General features: G+C 38.5%; 1 protein-coding gene across 1 annotated transcript; it reads left to right on the top strand.

Annotated features, from left to right (window-relative positions):
• Positions 1-646: 646 nt before the first annotated feature.
• urod (uroporphyrinogen decarboxylase) lies at positions 647-15,589 on the top strand. Its single transcript, XM_057857724.1, has 10 exons — positions 647-796; positions 1,500-1,612; positions 1,696-1,775; positions 3,170-3,232; positions 6,551-6,748; positions 6,827-6,988; positions 8,314-8,448; positions 9,601-9,701; positions 10,172-10,238; positions 15,331-15,589. Exons 1-10 carry the CDS (start codon positions 774-776, stop codon positions 15,493-15,495), a joined length of 1,107 nt encoding a protein of 368 aa, XP_057713707.1. The 5' UTR covers positions 647-773; the 3' UTR covers positions 15,496-15,589.
• The last annotated feature ends 3,508 nt before the right edge of the window (positions 15,590-19,097 follow it).

Genomic DNA, 19,097 nt, shown 5'->3' with positions numbered 1-19,097 from the left:
AAATGTGTTGTCTTTGTAGTGTATTCATTGAAATATAGGTTGAACATGATTTGTAAATCATTGTATTCCGTTTGTATTTGTTTAACAGGTCCCATTTTAATCATGTAATTTAAAAAAATGAAGTTGAGCTGTATGCAGGTAATAATCAAGCATTTGCGAATTTAATAACTAATTATGATGAGTTTGTGCGGGCGGTGGGGGGTATTTAAGTTGGAGTAAATAACCTCGCATCTCTCTACAACAGGGCCAGAGCCTGTCCCAAGATGGCCACTGGTAACGAGCGACGCCTGCTCCGTCACATCTGACCTTATAATTTTTCAATTGTTTGCTCCCTAAGGTGTCAGAATGCAGGAAATATTCTTTAGTTACATTGGGGGAAGGGGGGGGGGGGTAAAAGTAAATGTTTTTAAATGTATTATCATTATTATTATTATTAAACGGAATCAAGAGATAATTACTTTAAAACTACAACCTTGGAACTGTGAATGTTCGCATAGTAATTGGATATACAGCCATTCACACTTGTCTCACTCTATGAACACGTTTCAGTTTTCGGACTGTAGTTAATTTTCAAAAGACACCCTTCTCGAAAGCCTTGTTGTGTGACACCTTGTTTTATTTTGAAATGTTTGTTATTTCCGGTGCAATCACATGTATCCAAGATGGCCGCGCCCTGCGAGTGACAGTTGCTAAGGGGGTTTGGACGACTTGAAGTGCATGTCTCACTTGACATCTTTTAAACGAAAGCTCATCTGTTCCTTCGGTTGGCCGACATGAGCAAAGGCGAATTAATCCTGTGAGTAATCAACTTCCTGTTCTTTTATAACTTTACTCTAATGATGCTATTTTAGCTGTCAGTGGCGTTGAGAAAACATTCCTCAGTCCTTGTTATGAAAGCATGATTTGTTTTTTTTTGGCATTATGTCCATATTTGATAACCCTATTAAAATAAGCCTTTAGAGTTTTACGAGTTTTGCTGTGATTTGTTGTTTTAAATTTGTGTTTAGCCTTGGAATAAATCTAGTTTAGACAAAAACTGGATAAACTGCACTATTGTCTTATTGTTTTAAACTTGGCTTCATTTTTCTATTCATTTGGGCACACAAAATTAAAGCGATGCGGTGTAACAGCATGGCTCCCCGATAGTAAACCTCTGCATTGCTGTTTATCAAGTGTCATTCTGCTTTGTTTGATTTAGTAGAAATTGGTGATACATTATTTAAGAGTAGGCTGCCTTTTGTTTAAAAGTCTCAGTGATGCCGGGAGATAACTTACGCACAGGTCTTATCAAACGTTGCCACCACTGGGGTGTTGGACGTCTGGAGTTTAGATAACAGAACTTCACTGAGAAGGATTGTGCTGTGTTTAAAAAAAAAAAAAAAAACTTTTTTACTATTTGTAACAACTTAGTGTGAAAATAGCAAAGTGATGCTGTTTTTCTAAATACCATCTGTACTCTATTTTCTTGTTCAAATAAATGTGAGACACTTTCCCTCCAGCCCTGAAGATTTCCCTAAACTCCTGAATGACACGTTCCTCAAAGCAGCTCGAGGCGAACAAACCGAGCATGTCCCCGTTTGGTGTATGAGACAGGCTGGAAGATACTTACCTGGTACTGTAATTTCATTTATGTTTAAGCAGCTGGATAACTCTCCAGCATCCATTGTGATTTATACTTTGCTGTCATATTTGCAGAGTTTCGTGAGTTCAGGGCAGGGAAGGACTTTTTTGAAACATGTCGCTCGCCCGACGCCTGCTGCGAGCTCACGTTGCAGGTATGGCATTGTTGTTAGCTTTTTGACATTATTAACTTCTTTAAGTAAACTCCAACCTCTAAATAGTTATTTTTGAGCTTCATCTTCAAGAGTTCACACGTTTGAAGAGAAATGCATTGTTTTGTTTTGTTTTAAATATATTGTTTACAGGTGCCTTAAAAACATGTCTAAGTCTTTCGTAAGAGTATAAGATTGACAGCTATAGACAAGTTATCGAGGTACTTCCGCTTTTTAACTGCAGCAACTTTAAAATATGCTATTGGAGCTGGAATTACCAAGGGCAGCGGGATAAAGCCCGTCTGGATGCCGCTGAGGATCTCGTAATGTCGGGTGAAAGTTTGGCTCCCTTAAGCGCTGCTGTTTTCCTCGTATGCTCAACCTTCGTTAATATTTTCCTAATAATTTTTATAAATTGTGATTTATTGACCTGTTTTTGCACATACACCAATCGTTTTAAATAAAATAATAAATGGAATCATGTTGTCCAAATGTTTTATTGCGATCAATGTCTGCAATAAAAAAATAATTACATACTATTTTTGTTTATATGTTATGTACATATCTTGTAGTATTTCCTTGTAAAAACAAAATTTGTGTCAGCCCTTCTGCATTCGGCAAATGTAATAATTTGTAATTTCACTTCACTTTGGTCACTTAAGTGGCCGGCGTATCAAATTTATACCCCACGTTAACACAGGCTGACAGGTTGTTATAATTTTGTCCACGAATGATCAACGAAGTGATAAGAACAATCATCCAATCTCATCTAGGTCGTGCTGAATCCATTTTTGAAGATTCCGTGGGTTCCTCTGGCTTGATTTCACAGTTTTAACGTCACTCATGAGGACTTTTTCTAAACAGGAAGTTCGAGGCAGACATTGTGCAAGATGGGGCCGCCCATATTTCGCTCAGGAAACTTGTCCATTACAAACTTTAACACTGCCTAAATCTTGTCATGCTGAAATTAATCAAAGTGAGCGATGTATACTGTAAATATTTTCACCTCCTACCCAAAATCACTACTTTAATTCTTACTTAAATGATTCAATAGGTCCTTTACGTAGTTCCGCTACTCTTATTAAATGTATTTAGTCTTTTTTTTTTTTATTCTTTTACTGAAGCATTCCTTGTTTGTTACATTGTTTTTTTTTTCTTTCCGATTTTGCCATGCAAGTAAAACAGTGTAGCATCTGTAACTGCAGTGTTACAAATTGCAACAATCATTCTGTAACTTTTGTGCAATGAACCACTTAACCAGACCTAATATTACTCAATGGTATTGTGATTTGTTACCCATTTGCAGTTCACAACATGTCAATTTTGGCCTACAAATTGCACAGAAATTGCCGTTAATATGTACATTTATATTAAGCTCTTTTTGTTTTGACTTTTAGCCTCTTAGGCGTTTTCCATTTGATGCGGCCATCATCTTTTCTGACATCCTTGTTGTTCCACAGGTAAGCTTAACCATTATCTTTTAAGAAATATACAGTTATGTAATATGATAGACTGCCCCCCTCTTTTTCCACGTTGAAATGATTAAGATGGTGACTGCCTTGCAGTTGTGCTAAAATTTGTGAGCCCACAGACATATAAAAAGTTAAAGTGCCTATGACAGTAAAAAACATTTTTATTTCATATTTCACGCAATATTTTATGCTCCTGAATGAAACGGACCGCTTACTTGTGTGTGGAAGCGATCGTTTTATCTATTCAATTTTTTGAATCCCGCATCATTAAAATGTGTGACTTCCGGCTCCAGTCTTGGTTTGAGGACCAATGTGAATGTGACATCACCTGGGTCAGCATATCACAATACAGCATTGCTTTATAGCATGCAGATGGACTGCGGATTGAGCTGATTTGGCAGATTAATTCATTTACTTTTCGCATTACGCCAGCCAAATGTGCTGCAGGGTTTTGTTGCTGCACTAGGGAGAGACGTGTGAGCCTTTTTGGGTTTCAAAAAGTTCCTGTTCACCCCGAGATTGGCCAAAACAAGTCCGACAACTGTGGGACCATTGGACTTACAAGGAAGTGAGTAAACATCTTGTTTTGTATAATGTCAAATACTGGGATCATGGCACAAGTTTTAATACAGAGGTAGCTTGCATTTTGTGGCTGACAATGCTCCTTGTCCACCCAGAATGCCACTCGGCTGACGACCGGCGGCTTGTCGCACACACCCCTCGGTCCTCTTTGCGTGCCCGCCGGAAGAGCGCTATACTCGGCTAATGCCCATGCGGTTCTCTGTATCGTCCAGACTTCCAGCCACTCTCTGCCCTCTTTGTGTGCCCGGCATTAGACCACTATCTTCGGATTGGGCCCGGGCAGCTACGCGCTCCTTCGACGTCGGCCGGTTTGTCTCGCGGTTATTCTCCAGCTGCTTCCCCGGCAAACAAGCTCTCCTGCCCGCAGCAGGGGAACGACGAGCTGTAACTTGCTCGCCACCGGGGGGGGGGGTCCGATCGTTGAAGACAATCCACAACCTCGCCGCAGTGTCATATAACCCGGGGTAGTTTTGTGTGATTTTTCGCTTCGAAAGGCGAAAATAAGACTTGGAAACGACTCGGTTCGGGTTAGCTTGTCAGCTAACTGTCATGCATCTTGGTTACGCTCTCCGAAGCTGGAGCAGGGAAATGACAAAAGCCGGACTAACTCCGGTGGCTTAAAATATCGTTCGGTAGGTGCAAGAAGTCGACAGTTTTGACCATTATGGAGTAATTTTGCCATGTCGTACTGAATAAATGCATTTTTAACATTTCATATTTCATTTAGCACAAGACTGTTATTTGTCATGACCATACCATTTATTTAGCAATTGGGGAAAAATACATAGATAAAAAAAATATACTGCAAAAATATTGGAGTAGATAGATTGAAATAATGACATTTTGCTGATCTCTTCAGCACATTTTCTTCATTCTGAATAATTCTCCCTCAATAGTCTGAATTCTAAATCAGATGAAATCGTTACCCTGCCGACGTCATCCTCCAGCTGGGGACGCTAGAGCACTATAATGACAGGCAGGGGCTAAACGACAGATTAAAAGACTAATTTCTTGTCATCTGCACTTTGCGAAATTGTTGTATGTGGTCGAATCGTCTCAAAATACAGTGCCCTCCATAATTATTGGCACCCCTGAAAAAGATGTTTTTAGCTTCTAATGTTTTTTTTTTTTATTCAAATAATATGGGACCTTAATGGGAAAATAAGAGAAAAATCCAACCTTCAATACAAGTACATTCATTCAGTGGGGAAAAATCCCACATTAAGAAAAAAATATTTGACATCAAAAATTGTGCGTCACAATTATTAGCACCCCTGGTGTTAATACTTTGCCAACAAAACAAGGTCTGGGTACTGAGATGGCCCTGGGAGGAGCTTGATTTTGTGTCTTGTGAACCATTTCTGTGTAGATTTGGCCATATGTTTAGGGTCATTGTCTTGCTGAAAGTCCCAGTGACGACCCATCTTCAGCTTTCGCGCAGAGGGCAACAGATTTTGATTCAAAATGTCCTGGTATTTCAAAGCATTCATGATATCATGCACCCTAACAAGGTTCCCAGGGCTTTTGGAAGCGAAACAGCTCCACAGCCTCACTGACCCACCCCCATACTTCACAGTGGGTATGAGGTGCTTTTCAGCATGCGCATCTTTCATGGCACGCCAGACCCACTTATAGTGTTTGTTGCCAAAAAGCTCAATCTTGGTCTCATATGACCAAAGCACACGGTCCCAGTTGAAGCCTGGGACAGTGTGTATTTTTGTGCTAATAATTGTGAAACACATTATTTGATGTCAAATAATTTTTCTTTATGTGGGATTTTTTTCCCCACTGAATGGATGCACTTGTATTGAAGGTTGGATTTTTCTCTTTTTTCCATTAAGGTCCCATATTATTTGAATAAGAAATATATATATTAGAAGCTAAAAAACACATCTTTTTCAGGGGTGCCAATAATTATGGAGGGCACTGTATGGTTCTAATTCACATAATAATGCTATTTAAGATTTTCTATGCTGTCACAGGCACTTTGAGAACCCACTTAAGATTGCAGACACCAAAATCTGTCAGAAAAAAAAAATATACGTATGTGCAGAGCATGGCTGGGCGATATGCCCTTAAATTGAAACAGCAGATTTTTCTGGGCTACAACCAGAGTATAGTTGCTATTAATTTTATTTTTTTTCTATTACAATTTTTATTAATTTAGAATTTTGTTTAGTCATTAAAAATATCAAAATTAATATTATTATTTAAAAAATATATTTTATTCATATTTAGCTCGGCAGCCATCTTTGAGAAAAATCAATCAGCATTTTAGATCAAGAACATCAAAAACAAGCTACTAGTACAGCACTCTACCGCCTGGAGGCTGAGTGCCAATGCCCTCTCCTGACTAACCTACTGCAAAAATAGTCCAAAATTAATTAATCAGCCCCGACTAAAGAAATATATAAATAAATATTTAATTAAAAAAGACAAAAAGTCAGGTTCTGAAGATGGATATAGCCTTTGCTACATAACTACCAAATTTCAAGACGATCGGGTCACGAATGACGAAGAACATCAACAAGTACAACAATAACTACTTGAGTGGCGACTTTACAGGCCTTCAGCATGTAACAATAGTCTATATATGTATTATATAACGTATATGCTGGTAACTGGTTCATAGCGTAGTTCACCTTGAAGTCAGGATGAGTAAGAATTTATTGAAAATTGATGGAAATGAAGTTTATAGATTAGTCTTTCGTTTTTTCCCTTCAGGCAATGGGTATGGACGTCCAGATGGTACCAGGCAAAGGTCCTACATTCCCTGAGCCCCTCAAGGAGCCAGAAGACCTGCAACGCCTGCGAGTGAAAGTGGACGTGGCCAAAGAACTGGGTTACGTTTTCAAAGCCATCACATTGACCAGACACAAAATTGAGGGCAAAGTTCCACTGATAGGATTCACTGGCGCGCCGGTGAGGTTCTGACAGCAGTTTGAAACCATCGAATACGTGCTCTTTCTGGCTTTAAACCATTCGAATTCCCTTAAACAGTGGACGCTGATGTCTTATATGATAGAAGGGGGTGGATCCAACACCCACTCGAAGGCCAAGCGTTGGCTCTATCGACATCCAGAGGCCAGCCACATGCTGCTGAAGATGCTCACGGATGTGATAGTCGAGTACCTGTTGGGCCAGGTGGCAGCTGGAGCTCAGGTCACATCTTTACTCCTGCCTTTACACATACTGTACAGTAGAGATGGGGCACCTAACGATTCGATTACGAATCAGAGGCTCAGATTTGATTATAAATCAATTATTGGTGCACCCCCCCCCCCCCCCCCCCCCCCAGCTTTTAATGTTTTTTACATTAGTCAGGCTAAACCAAACTACTATTTCAGTATCAAGTTAACAGTTAAAAACAGTAAATAAAATACTCAAGTCCCCATTCTGTATCAGCAGCTTTAAACTGCATTCAATTAATGTAATGTTGTGAATCAACCGTTAAAGTTGTTAAAATTGCTCCAATTATTCCATAATTTCCCATCCGTCTACTTTCGACATGTCAAAGTTTTAAAACTGTTTCATCAGGTAAAAATAGATTGAAGTCAACATTCTGCCGATTTAGGAGTATTTTAGATAAAAGTTGATTAGGTTCGCTACAACAAAGCCTTCTAGAGAAGTTTACTGCTTTAAGATGGCGGCTGTTTACTAACGCCGGCAAGTCTGTTGTTTCGTATTTAGTTCTCTTTACATGTTCTATCACCGCGATCGTCCGTCATTTTGCATCTAGTTCTGCATATACCGTAATTTCCCGAATATAAGGCGCACTCGTGTATAACGCGCACCCCAACTTTAACTGTAAAATCTAGGGAAAATTCTTGTACCCGTGTATAAAGCGCACTCTAATTTTAGCACCAATAAATATGAGTCTCGTGCCTCGAACTTTTATAAAGTACGCGGTTGCAGCATTTTTAAAATCCTTTTGTCAATTTTTTTTTAAATAGAATATTAATTTTCTGTGGTAAAATTGCTCACAGTATACGATAATAATTTTCACAAAGTAAGGAGTTGTAGCGTTGTATTGTTTTTTTTATCTTGCGGCATGAGTTGAACATGATATTTACTCTCGGTCCGTTCCTCATTGCGTCCGGAAGACCGCGCTGACTGTGCTTTAGTTTCGCTTTACCTGGTATAATTCAATAATCGGAATTTGGATGTTTGTGAATCGTTCTGGAATCTTTCACGGCCGAATCACAAATAATCTAAGAATCTGAAATTTCGCACGCCTCTACTGTACTGTATGATGATGTTTCATGGAGAGCACAAAATCATTCCCCCAATATTATTGGCCCAAAACAGTGTGTGTTCATTAATGTTAATATTATTCTTAAACACATTCACTGCCATTGACGGTGATAGACTTTATACAAATATGTTGGTCTGTGATGCATAAATACCATCATATCATTGCGACCCCCGCCACCCTATTTGTAATGTAAACTGGATTGTCTTTAAAACTCTTCTTCTGTCTTGTACAGGCTCTGCAGGTGTTCGAGTCCCACGCCGGCATCTTAGGTCCAGTGGAGTTTGAAGCGTTCTCGTTACCTTACCTGAACGACATTGCTCGACGCGTCAAAGAGAAACTCAAGGAAGCACGGCAGGAAGTTCCAATGGTCAGAGAACATGCGCATTTTTCACATCAAGACAATTAACTCAGTGAAAATGAATTTTCATCCATTGAGCTATTGATAGTTATTCAGACACACTTAATAGTGTACTGTATTATTCGTTCTCTTTTCTTACAATTATTTTTATTGTTGGTTGCAACTTTTTGTTTTAATTGTATTAGGGCTGTCAAAATTATCGCGTTAACGCGCGGTAATTAATTTTTTAAATTAATCACGTTAAAATATTTGACGCAATTAACGCACATGTCCCGCTCAGACAGTATTCTGCCTTTTGGTAAGTTTTACAGCAAGGCTTTTTGTGCTGTCTAACAGTGAACTCTTGTGGTCGCTTTGCGACATGGTTTATTGTTTACTTGTCAGTTCAATATGGCTGCACGACGTCTCGGGCTGACGCCTGCGTTGTAATGTTGTGCTTATATGATCCTTGGACAAGATTTGTCCGTAAGTATGGTTGTTGTAAAGAATGTACATATTATGTTAGTAAGCGAAATGTTATATTTTTGTATGAGACTCTTTTTGTTTATGTTTAGTGAACCTGTATAGCGTGCTAAGCTAACGTTGTTGCTAATGCAATGCTTGTGTACTTTTTTTTTGTAGTTTTACGACGGTCTAAAGAGGACAATGGTTTGAGGCTATTTTATTAATAAATCAGATGAAAAAGGAAGAAGTCTGATTATTAAGGCGTCGTTCACTAGCTGTCTAGCTTTGGAAAAAGTAGACGCGTCGGAGTGAGGACAGCATAGACAGATTTAAATGACAGTAGAGTGAAATGCCCACTACAGTCCTTATGTACCGTATGTTGAATGTATATATCCATCTTGTGTCTTATCTTTCCATTCCAACAATTTATTTTACAGAATATATATATAATTTACAGAAAAATATGGCATATTTTATAGATGGTTTGAATTGCGATTAATTATGATTAATTAATTTTTAAGCTGTAATTAACTCGATTAAAAATTTTAATCGTTTGACAGCCCTAAATTATATTCGTCATGATTCCCCAAGAGCTTCATTAAGATGTATAATTTTTGTGTCTTTCGTCAGTAGATGGCAGCATTGCACCAACAAGCTATTTTGGTCCTTCAGCAAGTTTCTCAAAAGCGTTCTAATATGAACTTTGTCTGTGTGCAGATCGTTTTTGCAAAGGATGCTCATTACGCTCTTGAAGCTCTGTCTCAGTCTCATTACAGTGTGGTTGGGCTTGACTGGACCATTGACCCACGCTCAGCACGGTAAAAACGCACGCTCTAGCACAAAGGTATTTAAAAGGAATCTCAGGAAATAGAGTTTAGTGACAAACTGGTGGAACCAACTATTGGTTCACTTGGAAGTGGATTTGTTTATATAGACATTTTTAAAGAGAAATTTCCAGTGAGCTCATGAAATATTTTTTCTTTTTTTTAATAAGTCAAATTTTCTGTCAGTCCAATACCCCCATCGAGTGGTTGACTGTAGAATACAACCAAAATAAATGAGAGGCAGAACAAAATAGAGTAACAAGGCAGAACAAAATAGAGTAACAAACTCCCTGGACAAATATCCAACAACTTGGACCACACAGTGAGGCGGTTGACTACTGTATTCCCTTTTTAAATACATTCAGATATGACTTTTCTAATAAATTCTATGAAGCGTTTTGTCTATTTCCATTTCAATGGACTGTCTGTGTTTGTATGTGTGTTTTGTTGCTACCTTTTTTCAGGGAGCGAACAGGAGGAAAGGTTAGCCTTCAGGGAAACATGGACCCATGTGCACTTTATGCTCCCAAGGTAACAAACAAACCTCTCTTAGGATGTGATTTGTATTTCCTTCCTTGTGGTTGGTTGCATGACTGCGTGATATCGCTCAATTTTCAAGTTTATTCATACTATTTTAATTTACTACAGCAAACCTATGAAACACTCACAGCAAAGAATTGTTCATCAAAAACAGTTTATCCCTAATGCATTTGATTGAAAACAGGAAATATATACTGTATGTATATATACATATATATAAATTAGGGCTGTCAAAATTATCGCGTTAACGCGCGGTAATTAATTTTTTTAATTAATCACGTTAAAATATTTGACGCAATTAACGCACATGTCCCGCTCAGACAGTATTCTGCCTTTTGGTAAGTTTTACAGCAAGGCTTTTTGTGCTGTCTAACAGCAACTCTTGTGGTCGCTTTGCGACATGGTTTATTGTCTTCTTGCCAGTTCAATAAGGCTGCACGACGTCTCGGGCTGACGCCTACGTTGTAATGTTGTGCTTATATGATCCTTGGACAAGATTTGTCCGTAAGTATGGTTGTTGTAAAGAATGTACATATTATGTTAGTAAGCGAAATGTTATATTTTTTGTATGAGACGCTTTTTGTTTATGTTTAGTGAACCTGTATAGCGTGGTAAGCTAACGTTGTTGCTAATGCAATGCTTGTGTACTTTTTTTTTTTTTGTAGTTTTACGACAGTCTAAAGAGGACAATGGTTTGAGGCCATTTTATTGATAAATCAGATGAAAAAGGAAGAAGTCTGATTATTAAGGTGTCGTTCACTAGCTGTCTAGCTTTGGAAAAAGTAGATGTTTCGGAGTGAGGACAGCATAGACAGATTTAAATGACAGTAGAGTGAAATGCCCACTACTAGAGCTGGGAATCTTTGGGCACCTAACAATTCGATTACGATTACGATTCAGAGGCTCCGATTCGATTATAAAACGATTATTGATGCACCCCCCTCCTTTTTATGTTTTGTACATTAGTTCCAAAATTATTCAAAAATACTCTCAGGCTAAACCAAACTACTATTTTAGTATCAAGTTAACATATAGTAGTAAACAAATATACAAAAATAACAGTAAATAAAAAACTCCAGTCCCCATTCTGTATCAGCAGCTTTAAACTACATTCAATTAATTTAATGTTGTGAATCAACCGTTAAAGTTGTTAAAATTGCTCCCGTTATTCCATAATTTCCCTTTTGTCTACTTTCGACATGTGAAAGTTTTAAAACTATTTTAAAGATAGATTCAAGTCAATATTTTACTGATTTGGGAGTATTTTAGATAAAAGTTAATTAGGTTCGCTTTGAAGGTTCGCTACAACAGCCTTGCAGGAAGTGTACTGCTTTAAGATGGCGGCCGTTTACTAACGCCCGTATCTAGCTTTTTGTAGATGTGCTGCTAACGCGATCGAATCTATATTGCATCTAGTCCTATATAAATGATATCTACCGTAACATTATGTGGATGTACTTTGTAGCAGCTTTTCGGCAGCAGTCAGGTATGTTGTTGTGTTTTTTTATCTCGTGGCATGAGTTGAGTTAGAGCCGTGAGTTGAGCATTGGCATTACCCGAGGGGCCGGTTAATGAGAAGCATGATGTTTAGCTACTCTCGCTCCGTTCTTCATTGTGCTGAAGAGTGTGTTGTACTTTCGCTTAAGTTGGCATATTTCAGTAATCGGAATTTGGATGTTTGTGAATCGTTCTCGAATCTTCCACGGCCGAATTGGGAATAATCTAAGAATCAGAAATTTTGCACACCTCTACCCACTACAGTCCTTATGTACAGTATGTTGAATGTATATATCCATCTTGTGTCTTATCTTTCCATTCCAACAATTTATTTTACAGAATATATATATAATTTACAGAAAAATATGGCATATTTTATAGATGGTTTGAATTGTGATTAATTGCGATTAATTACGATTAATTAATTTTTAAGCTGTAATTAACTCGATTAAAATTTTTAATCATTTGACAACCCTAATATAAATATATACGTATATAAAAATATATGTATATATATATATATATATATACATAAATATATATATGTATATATATATATGTGTGTGTGTGTGTGGGTGTGTATATGTAAATACAGTAAATATATATATGTATGTATATGTATATGGCGGAAAACAGGCAAGGCTGAAAAAGCAGTTTCTGCTTTTGCACCCCTTTTTAAAATAAACTGCTGTATTTTATGCCAAAAGAACTGTTGTGTTTGATAGAACAATATGTCTATATGCTGCCATAGCAGTTTCATGGTGCATTAAGCCCCCGAACTCTTTTTAGTTTGTACGTTTTACCCTGGAGACCCCTGTTTACAGACACCGCGCAACCGCTTTTGTTTCAACCCAGTCAGAAAAGAAAGTAAGTAATTATATTCATTATTTGAAATGTCTATCATTTTTAGCTTAGAATCGTTAATTGATGTCTAATATTTAGTTGGGAAAAAAAACGACTTTAAAAAATTATTCATTTGCATATTTGAAACTTTTAAACAAATTACGTCACAATGAAAGAAATAGTGTCTGTAAATAGGTCACAGATACAGTGCCTTGCAAAAGTATTCGGCCCCCTTGAACCTTGCAACCTTTCGCCACATTTCAGGCTTCAAACATAAAGATATAAAATTTTAATTTTTTGTCAAGAATCAACAACAAGTGGGACACAATCGTGAAGTGGAACAAAATTGATTGGATAATTTAAACTTTTTTAACAAATAAAAAACTGAAAAGTGGAGCGTGCAATATTATTCGGCCCCCTTGCGTTAATACTTTGTAGCGCCACCTTTTGCTCCAATTACAGCTGCAAGTCGCTTGGGGTATGTTTCTATCAGTTTTGCACATCGAGAGACTGACATTCTTGCCCATTCTTCCTTGCAAAACAGCTCGAGCTCAGTGAGGTTGGATGGAGAGTGTTTGTGAACAGCAGTCTTCAGCTCTTTCCACAGATTCTCGATTGGATTCAGGTCTGGACTTTGACTTGGCCATTCTAACACCTGGATACGTTTATTTTTGAACCATTCCATTGTAGATTTGGCTTTATGTTTTGGATCATTGTCCTGTTGGAAGATAAATCTCCGTCCCAGTCTCAGGTCTTGTGCAGATACCAACAGGTTTTCTTCCAGAATGTTCCTGTATTTGGCTGCATCCATCTTCCCGTTTATTTTAACCATCTTCCCTGTCCCTGCTGAAGAAAAGCAGGCCCAAACCATGATGCTGTCACCACCATGTTTGACAGTGGGGATGGTGTGTTCAGGGTGATGAGCTGTGTTGCTTTTACGCCAAACATATCGTTTTGCATTGTGGCCAAAAAGTTCAATTTTGGTTTCATCTGACCAGAGCACCTTCTTCCACATGTTTGGTGTGTCTCCCAGGTGGCTCGTGGCAACCTTTAAACGAGACTTTTTATGGGTATCTTTGAGAAATGGCTTTCTTCTTGCCACTCTTCCATAAAGGCCAGATTTGTGCAGTGTACGACTGATTGTTGTCCTATGGACAGACTCTCCCACCTCAGCTGTAGATCTCTGCAGTTCATCCAGAGTGATCATGGGCCTCTTGGCTGCATCTCTGATCAGTTTTCTCCTTGTTTGAGAAGAAAGTTTGGAAGGACGGCCGGGTCTTGGTAGATTTGCAGTAGTCTGATGCTCCTTCCATTTCAATATGATGGTTTGCACAGTGCTCCTTGAGATGTTTAAAGCTTGGGAAATCTTTTTGTATCCAAATCCAGCTTTAAAGTTCTCCACAACAGTATCTCGGACCTGCCTGGTGTGTTCCTTGGTTTTCATAATGCTCTCTGCACTTTAAACAGAACCCTGAGACTATCACAGAGCAGGTGCATTTATACGGAGACTTGATTACAGACACGTGGATTCTATTTATCATCATCGGTCATTTAGGACAACATTGGATCATTCAGAGATCCTCACTGAACTTCTGGAGTGAGTTTGCTGCACTGAAAGTAAAGGGGCCGAATAATATTGCACGCCCCACTTTTCAGTTTTTTATTTGTTAAAAAAGTTTAAATGATCCAATAAATGTTGTTCCACTTCACGATTGTGTCCCACTTGTTGTTGATTCTTGACAAAAAAATTAAATTTCATATCTTTATGTTTGAAGCCTGAAATGTGGCGAAAGGTTGCAAGATTCAAGGGGGCCGAATACTTTTGCAAGGCACTGTATCTACCTGATAACTATCGCTTAATTGTATTTTTTTGTTTTTGTGTTTTGTTACTGTCGCATTTTCTCCAAACAAAGAAAATTTGAGAAGAAAAAAAAAACGTTTAAGTGGGTAAATATTTGAAAAAGAAAATCTCGACCACTCCTTGATGTCTGCGATTTCTGCATCGTGACCCTTGTTATAGTACTGTGTTTCACATAAAATCCCCCCAAATCCGGTTGTGGCCATTCACAGCTGTGTCTTGACACTTGGTGATGCATGCTACATGGAGTTTTTGGATGAAAATAAGTAAGTACGCGGTAAAATCATGGTGTCTTTAATTATGCTCTCTCATGCTCTCACCTTGAGTTAGGGTTTAGGGCAAGGGGGTGTCCAAACCTGTCCTCAAGGGCCGCTGTGGGTCCTGGTCTTTGTTCCTACCAATCAAGCACAGACAGTTTAACCAATGAAGTTTGTGCTAAAACAAGCAGTGCCTGACTGCAATCAACTGATCACACTTGTGAGACACCAGATTGGTGAAAACATGTCGTCTTGTTGTGTAGGAACGAAATCCAGCACCCACCCAGCATCCCTATGTGGAATAGTTTGGACACCGCTGGTTTAGGGGTTTAAAGTTTAGGGGTTTAAAGTTTTCTTTTTTTTTTTTTAAATTCCCTCCTGTTCAAAATTTTTCTTCCCCCAGAAAATTGAGATTTTTAGCTTTCCAATGATGTATCACACATGCGTTTAGGACAATTCTAAAAGTTTGGCCACATTGGGGGGTCTCAGAGCAGAACTTTAAGTCACTTGAGTGTTTTCCGCCATATATATGTGTGTGTGTGTGTGTGTGTGTGTGTGTGTGTATATCGAAGCAGTTGCTATTAGAACCTTGGCTGAGCTCTGTTTGTCTTTCCTCTCCGCACTTTAGGAGTGTATTTCAAACATTGTGAAGAACATGCTGGAAGGCTTCGGCACAAGAGGCTATATTGCCAATCTGGGCCACGGTCTTTATCCCGATATGGACCCAGAGAACGTGGGTGCCTTTGTGGAGGCTGTGCACCAACACTCAAAACAGATGGTCAAGCAAATGTAGACAATACTCTAAGAAAATGATCATGTTTGTCAAACCCTGGATTGATTTTATTTTGTTAGAATCCAAAGTCAAATAAACAGGAAAATGAAAAACATTGACATTTCTGTTATTGAATGAAATTGCTTTTGTACGTGACCAAAATGTATTTGAAATGATTAATCAAGGTCTGGTCTTTCACAAAAATATGCCACTGAATCATGATGTTGAATTTGAAACAATCATTTGAGGGGCATAATAATGTTTAGACCAGAAACTAGAATTTCCTGACTATAATCTCTAGTGTAAAGACGTTTAGGGGCACTGGAAACATGGATGGGTCTAGAGCATTGGTCCCCAACCTTTTTTGCACCACAGACTGGCAATGTGTGGCAGAAAATTACAATAAATATAAAATAACGCGACAGGGCTAAAAACAAAGATTGACTGCAGGGAAAATGTCACTCACCATACGCTGAATCAACCTTTTTAAAAACGGCCTCTCCTAAAACTTGATGGCAAATAATGGTCTCAGGCATGAGTTCATCTCCAATTGTGAAAGATTTCTAGACGTTAGCAATACGGTTCATTACACGGTATAATAATAATAATACATTTTATTTGAAGGCACCTTTCTGGCACTGAAGGTCGCCGTACAATCATTAAAAAATGACGAATTAAAGACTATAAACAGTAAAAATTAAGTATAGAACGTTCAAAACAATAGAATACTAATCTATGAAAATAATTAGCAGAACAGTAAAACACAAAGAAATCTGGGATTGTTATGGATATGCGAGTCTGAACAGGTGGGTTTTGAGTTTCGATTGAAAAAAGGGGAGTGAGTCTGTGTTCTTGAGGTCCGGTGGTAGCTAAGGCGTAGATTTGCATTTGGACGGAAGGGACATGACACTAGCAACTTTTCAGAATGCTCAAATTGTCCCCACCAACTTTTAAGCAACCTTATTGGCATTATACCATGAGGTCAGTTGTATAGGTAATTTAGATTGTCTTTCCATATGTTGTATGGATAGAATTGACTCTACTATTATTAAATGAATTACCCCTTTTCACTTGCTGAATGCGCCAGTCCATTTTTTCCCTCAAACACGCGTTTGATTGGCTGATGACATGACCCTCCTCCCCTCCACACAGACGCGCTCACAGCCCAGACAAAAATACAACATGTCGACAACATGCTGTCTATTCCGCCCCCTTCGGAGACTATGGGTATTAGAATTTTATTTCGGCCAGCAGCAGCAACCACTGTAAGTAATGTAAAAGAGACGTCAATGCTGTGGAGGTGGGGAACACACCACAAATTTTGGTGCTGAAAGTAAGACCTGCATCACAGTTGGCATAACATTAAACTGAATTTACTCACCTGAAAAACTTGAGTAGGAACCTGCTTAGATAGAAGTGTCCTTCAGTATGTTTTCTATTGGTAACGTTAATTGTGAGAAATGTCGTGAACCGAGGTTTAACCCCTTCTTTCTAGTTTTGATTTTTATTTTATTCATGTGGTCTTAAAGCAGCCCAAAGGAGCTTTCATTTTTTGTTGAGTTTGGTTGTGTTTGTGGACAGAAGCAGTAGTGTTTTACTTGAAGGAAGGTTCCATTTTTATTTATATTTGGGTATTGGTATTATTTAGACAGACAATGTTGAGTGGTCTTAAGACAATTGTTTATTTTTTGCATTCCTGGATAGTTAAGAGATTATTGTGTATGTTAATATAAGTTAAATTCTGTTCAAACATTGCAATTTAAATTTGCTAAACAACCAAAAAAATCCAGACATTTATTCTGGAAGTTTTCAAAAATGTTTCTTTAGTAGTTTTTGAAAACAAAGGTTTGAATCAAACGATGTATCACTTGAACTAATACATATGAATGTTAGTATAAGTCAATACAGATTTATTTTGCATTGATCATTTAGCCATAATTTAATTAGGTTCATATTCGTGAGAAAGGTGTCCCTGACCCCCGTTCACCAATCTGTTTGGTCTTATTAATGTCCTGTCGCCAGCAAAAGGTGTACATGCAGGTTATACTGTTACAGTTGTGGTCAAAAGTTAACATACACTTGTGAAGAACATAATGTCATGGCTCTCTTGAGTTTCCAGTTATTTCTACAACTCAGATTTTTCTCTGATAGAGTGATTGGAACAGATACTTCTTTGTCACAAAAAACATTCATGAAGTTTGGTTCTTTTATGACTATTATGGGTTAACAGAAAAAGTGATCAAATCTGCTGGGTCAAAAATATACATACATGGATCTGAAAAAGCGAATCATTGACTTGAACAAGTCAGGAAAGTCACTTGGAGCCATTTCAAAGCAGCTGCCGGTCCCAAGAGCAACAGTGCAAACAATTGTTTGTAAGTATAAAGTTGATGGCACTGTTTTGTCACTGCCACAATCAGGAAGAAAACGCAAGCTATCACCTGCTGCTGAGAGAAAATTGGTCAGGAGGGTGAAGATTAAACCGAGAATCACCAAAAAGCAGATCTGCCAAGAATTAGAAGCTGCTGTAACACAGGTGTCAGTGTCCACAGTCAAGCGTGTTTTGCATCTCCATGGACTGAGAGGCTGCCGTGCAAGAAGGAAGCCCTTGCTCCAAAAGCGGCACCTTAAGGCTCGACTGAAGTTTGCTGCTGATCACATGGACAAAGATAAGACCTTCTGGAGGAAAGTTCTGTGGTCAGACAAAACAAAAATCGAGCTGTTTGGCCACAATGACCAGCAATATGTTTGGAGGAGAAAAGGTGAGGCCTTTAACCCCAAGTACACCATGCCTACCGTCAAGCACAGTGGTGGTAGTATTATGCTGTGGGGCTGTTTTGCTGCCAATGGAACTGGTGCTTTACAGAGAGTAAATGGGATAATGAAGAAGGAGGATTACCTTCAAATTCTTCAAGATAACCTAACGTCATCAGCCCGAAGATTGGGTCTTGGGCGCAGTTGGGTGTTCCAACAGGACAATGACCCCAAACACACACCAAAAGTGGTAATGGAATGGCTAAATCAGGCTAGAATTAAGGTTTTCGAATGGCCTTCCCAAAGTCCTGACTTAAACCCCATTGAGAACTTGTGGACAATGCTGAAGAAACAAGTCCATGTCAGAAAGCCATCAAATTTAACTGAACTGCACCAATTCTGTCAAGAGGAGCGGTCAAAGATTCAACCAGAAGCTTGCCAGAAGCTTGTGGATGGCTACCAAAAGCACCTAATTGAAGTGAAAATGGCCAAGGGACATGTTACCAAATATTAGCGCTGCTGTATGTATATTTTTGACCTAGCAGATTTGATCACTTTTTTCTGTTCAACCATAATAAAGTCATAAAAGAACCAAACTTCATGAATGTTTTTTGTGACAAAGAAGTATCTGTTCCAATCACTCTATCAGAGAAAAATTTGTACAAATAATTGGAAACTCAAGAGAGCCATGACATTATGTTCTTCACAAGTGTATGTAAACTTTTGACCACAACTGTATATCGTCCCTACCAATGTTGAGACCAAACCGACGCCCTTGGGTGGTAGTGAATTCCAAAGCAACTGAATGCTCTGCTCCCCATGGTGCTGAGGCGAGCGGCAGGGGCAGACAAGTGTATGGAGGTGGAGGA

Source organism: Corythoichthys intestinalis, chromosome 14 (assembly GCF_030265065.1).
Source record: "Corythoichthys intestinalis isolate RoL2023-P3 chromosome 14, ASM3026506v1, whole genome shotgun sequence".
NCBI lineage: Eukaryota > Metazoa > Chordata > Actinopteri > Syngnathiformes > Syngnathidae > Corythoichthys > Corythoichthys intestinalis.
Note: the sequence above shows the minus strand (reverse complement) of the source record. Positions and strands in the feature narration are given on the sequence as shown.

Bases quoted from the DNA above. Each gene is read 5' to 3' on its own strand.
- urod (XM_057857724.1), top strand. From the start codon at position 774: ATGAGCAAAGGCGAATTAATCCT. The intron at 1,613-1,695 runs GTACTGTAATTT...TCATATTTGCAG, and splicing joins GGCTGGAAGATACTTACCTG to AGTTTCGTGAGTTCAGGGCA. The intron at 10,239-15,330 runs GTAACAAACAAA...TCCGCACTTTAG, and splicing joins GTGCACTTTATGCTCCCAAG to GAGTGTATTTCAAACATTGT.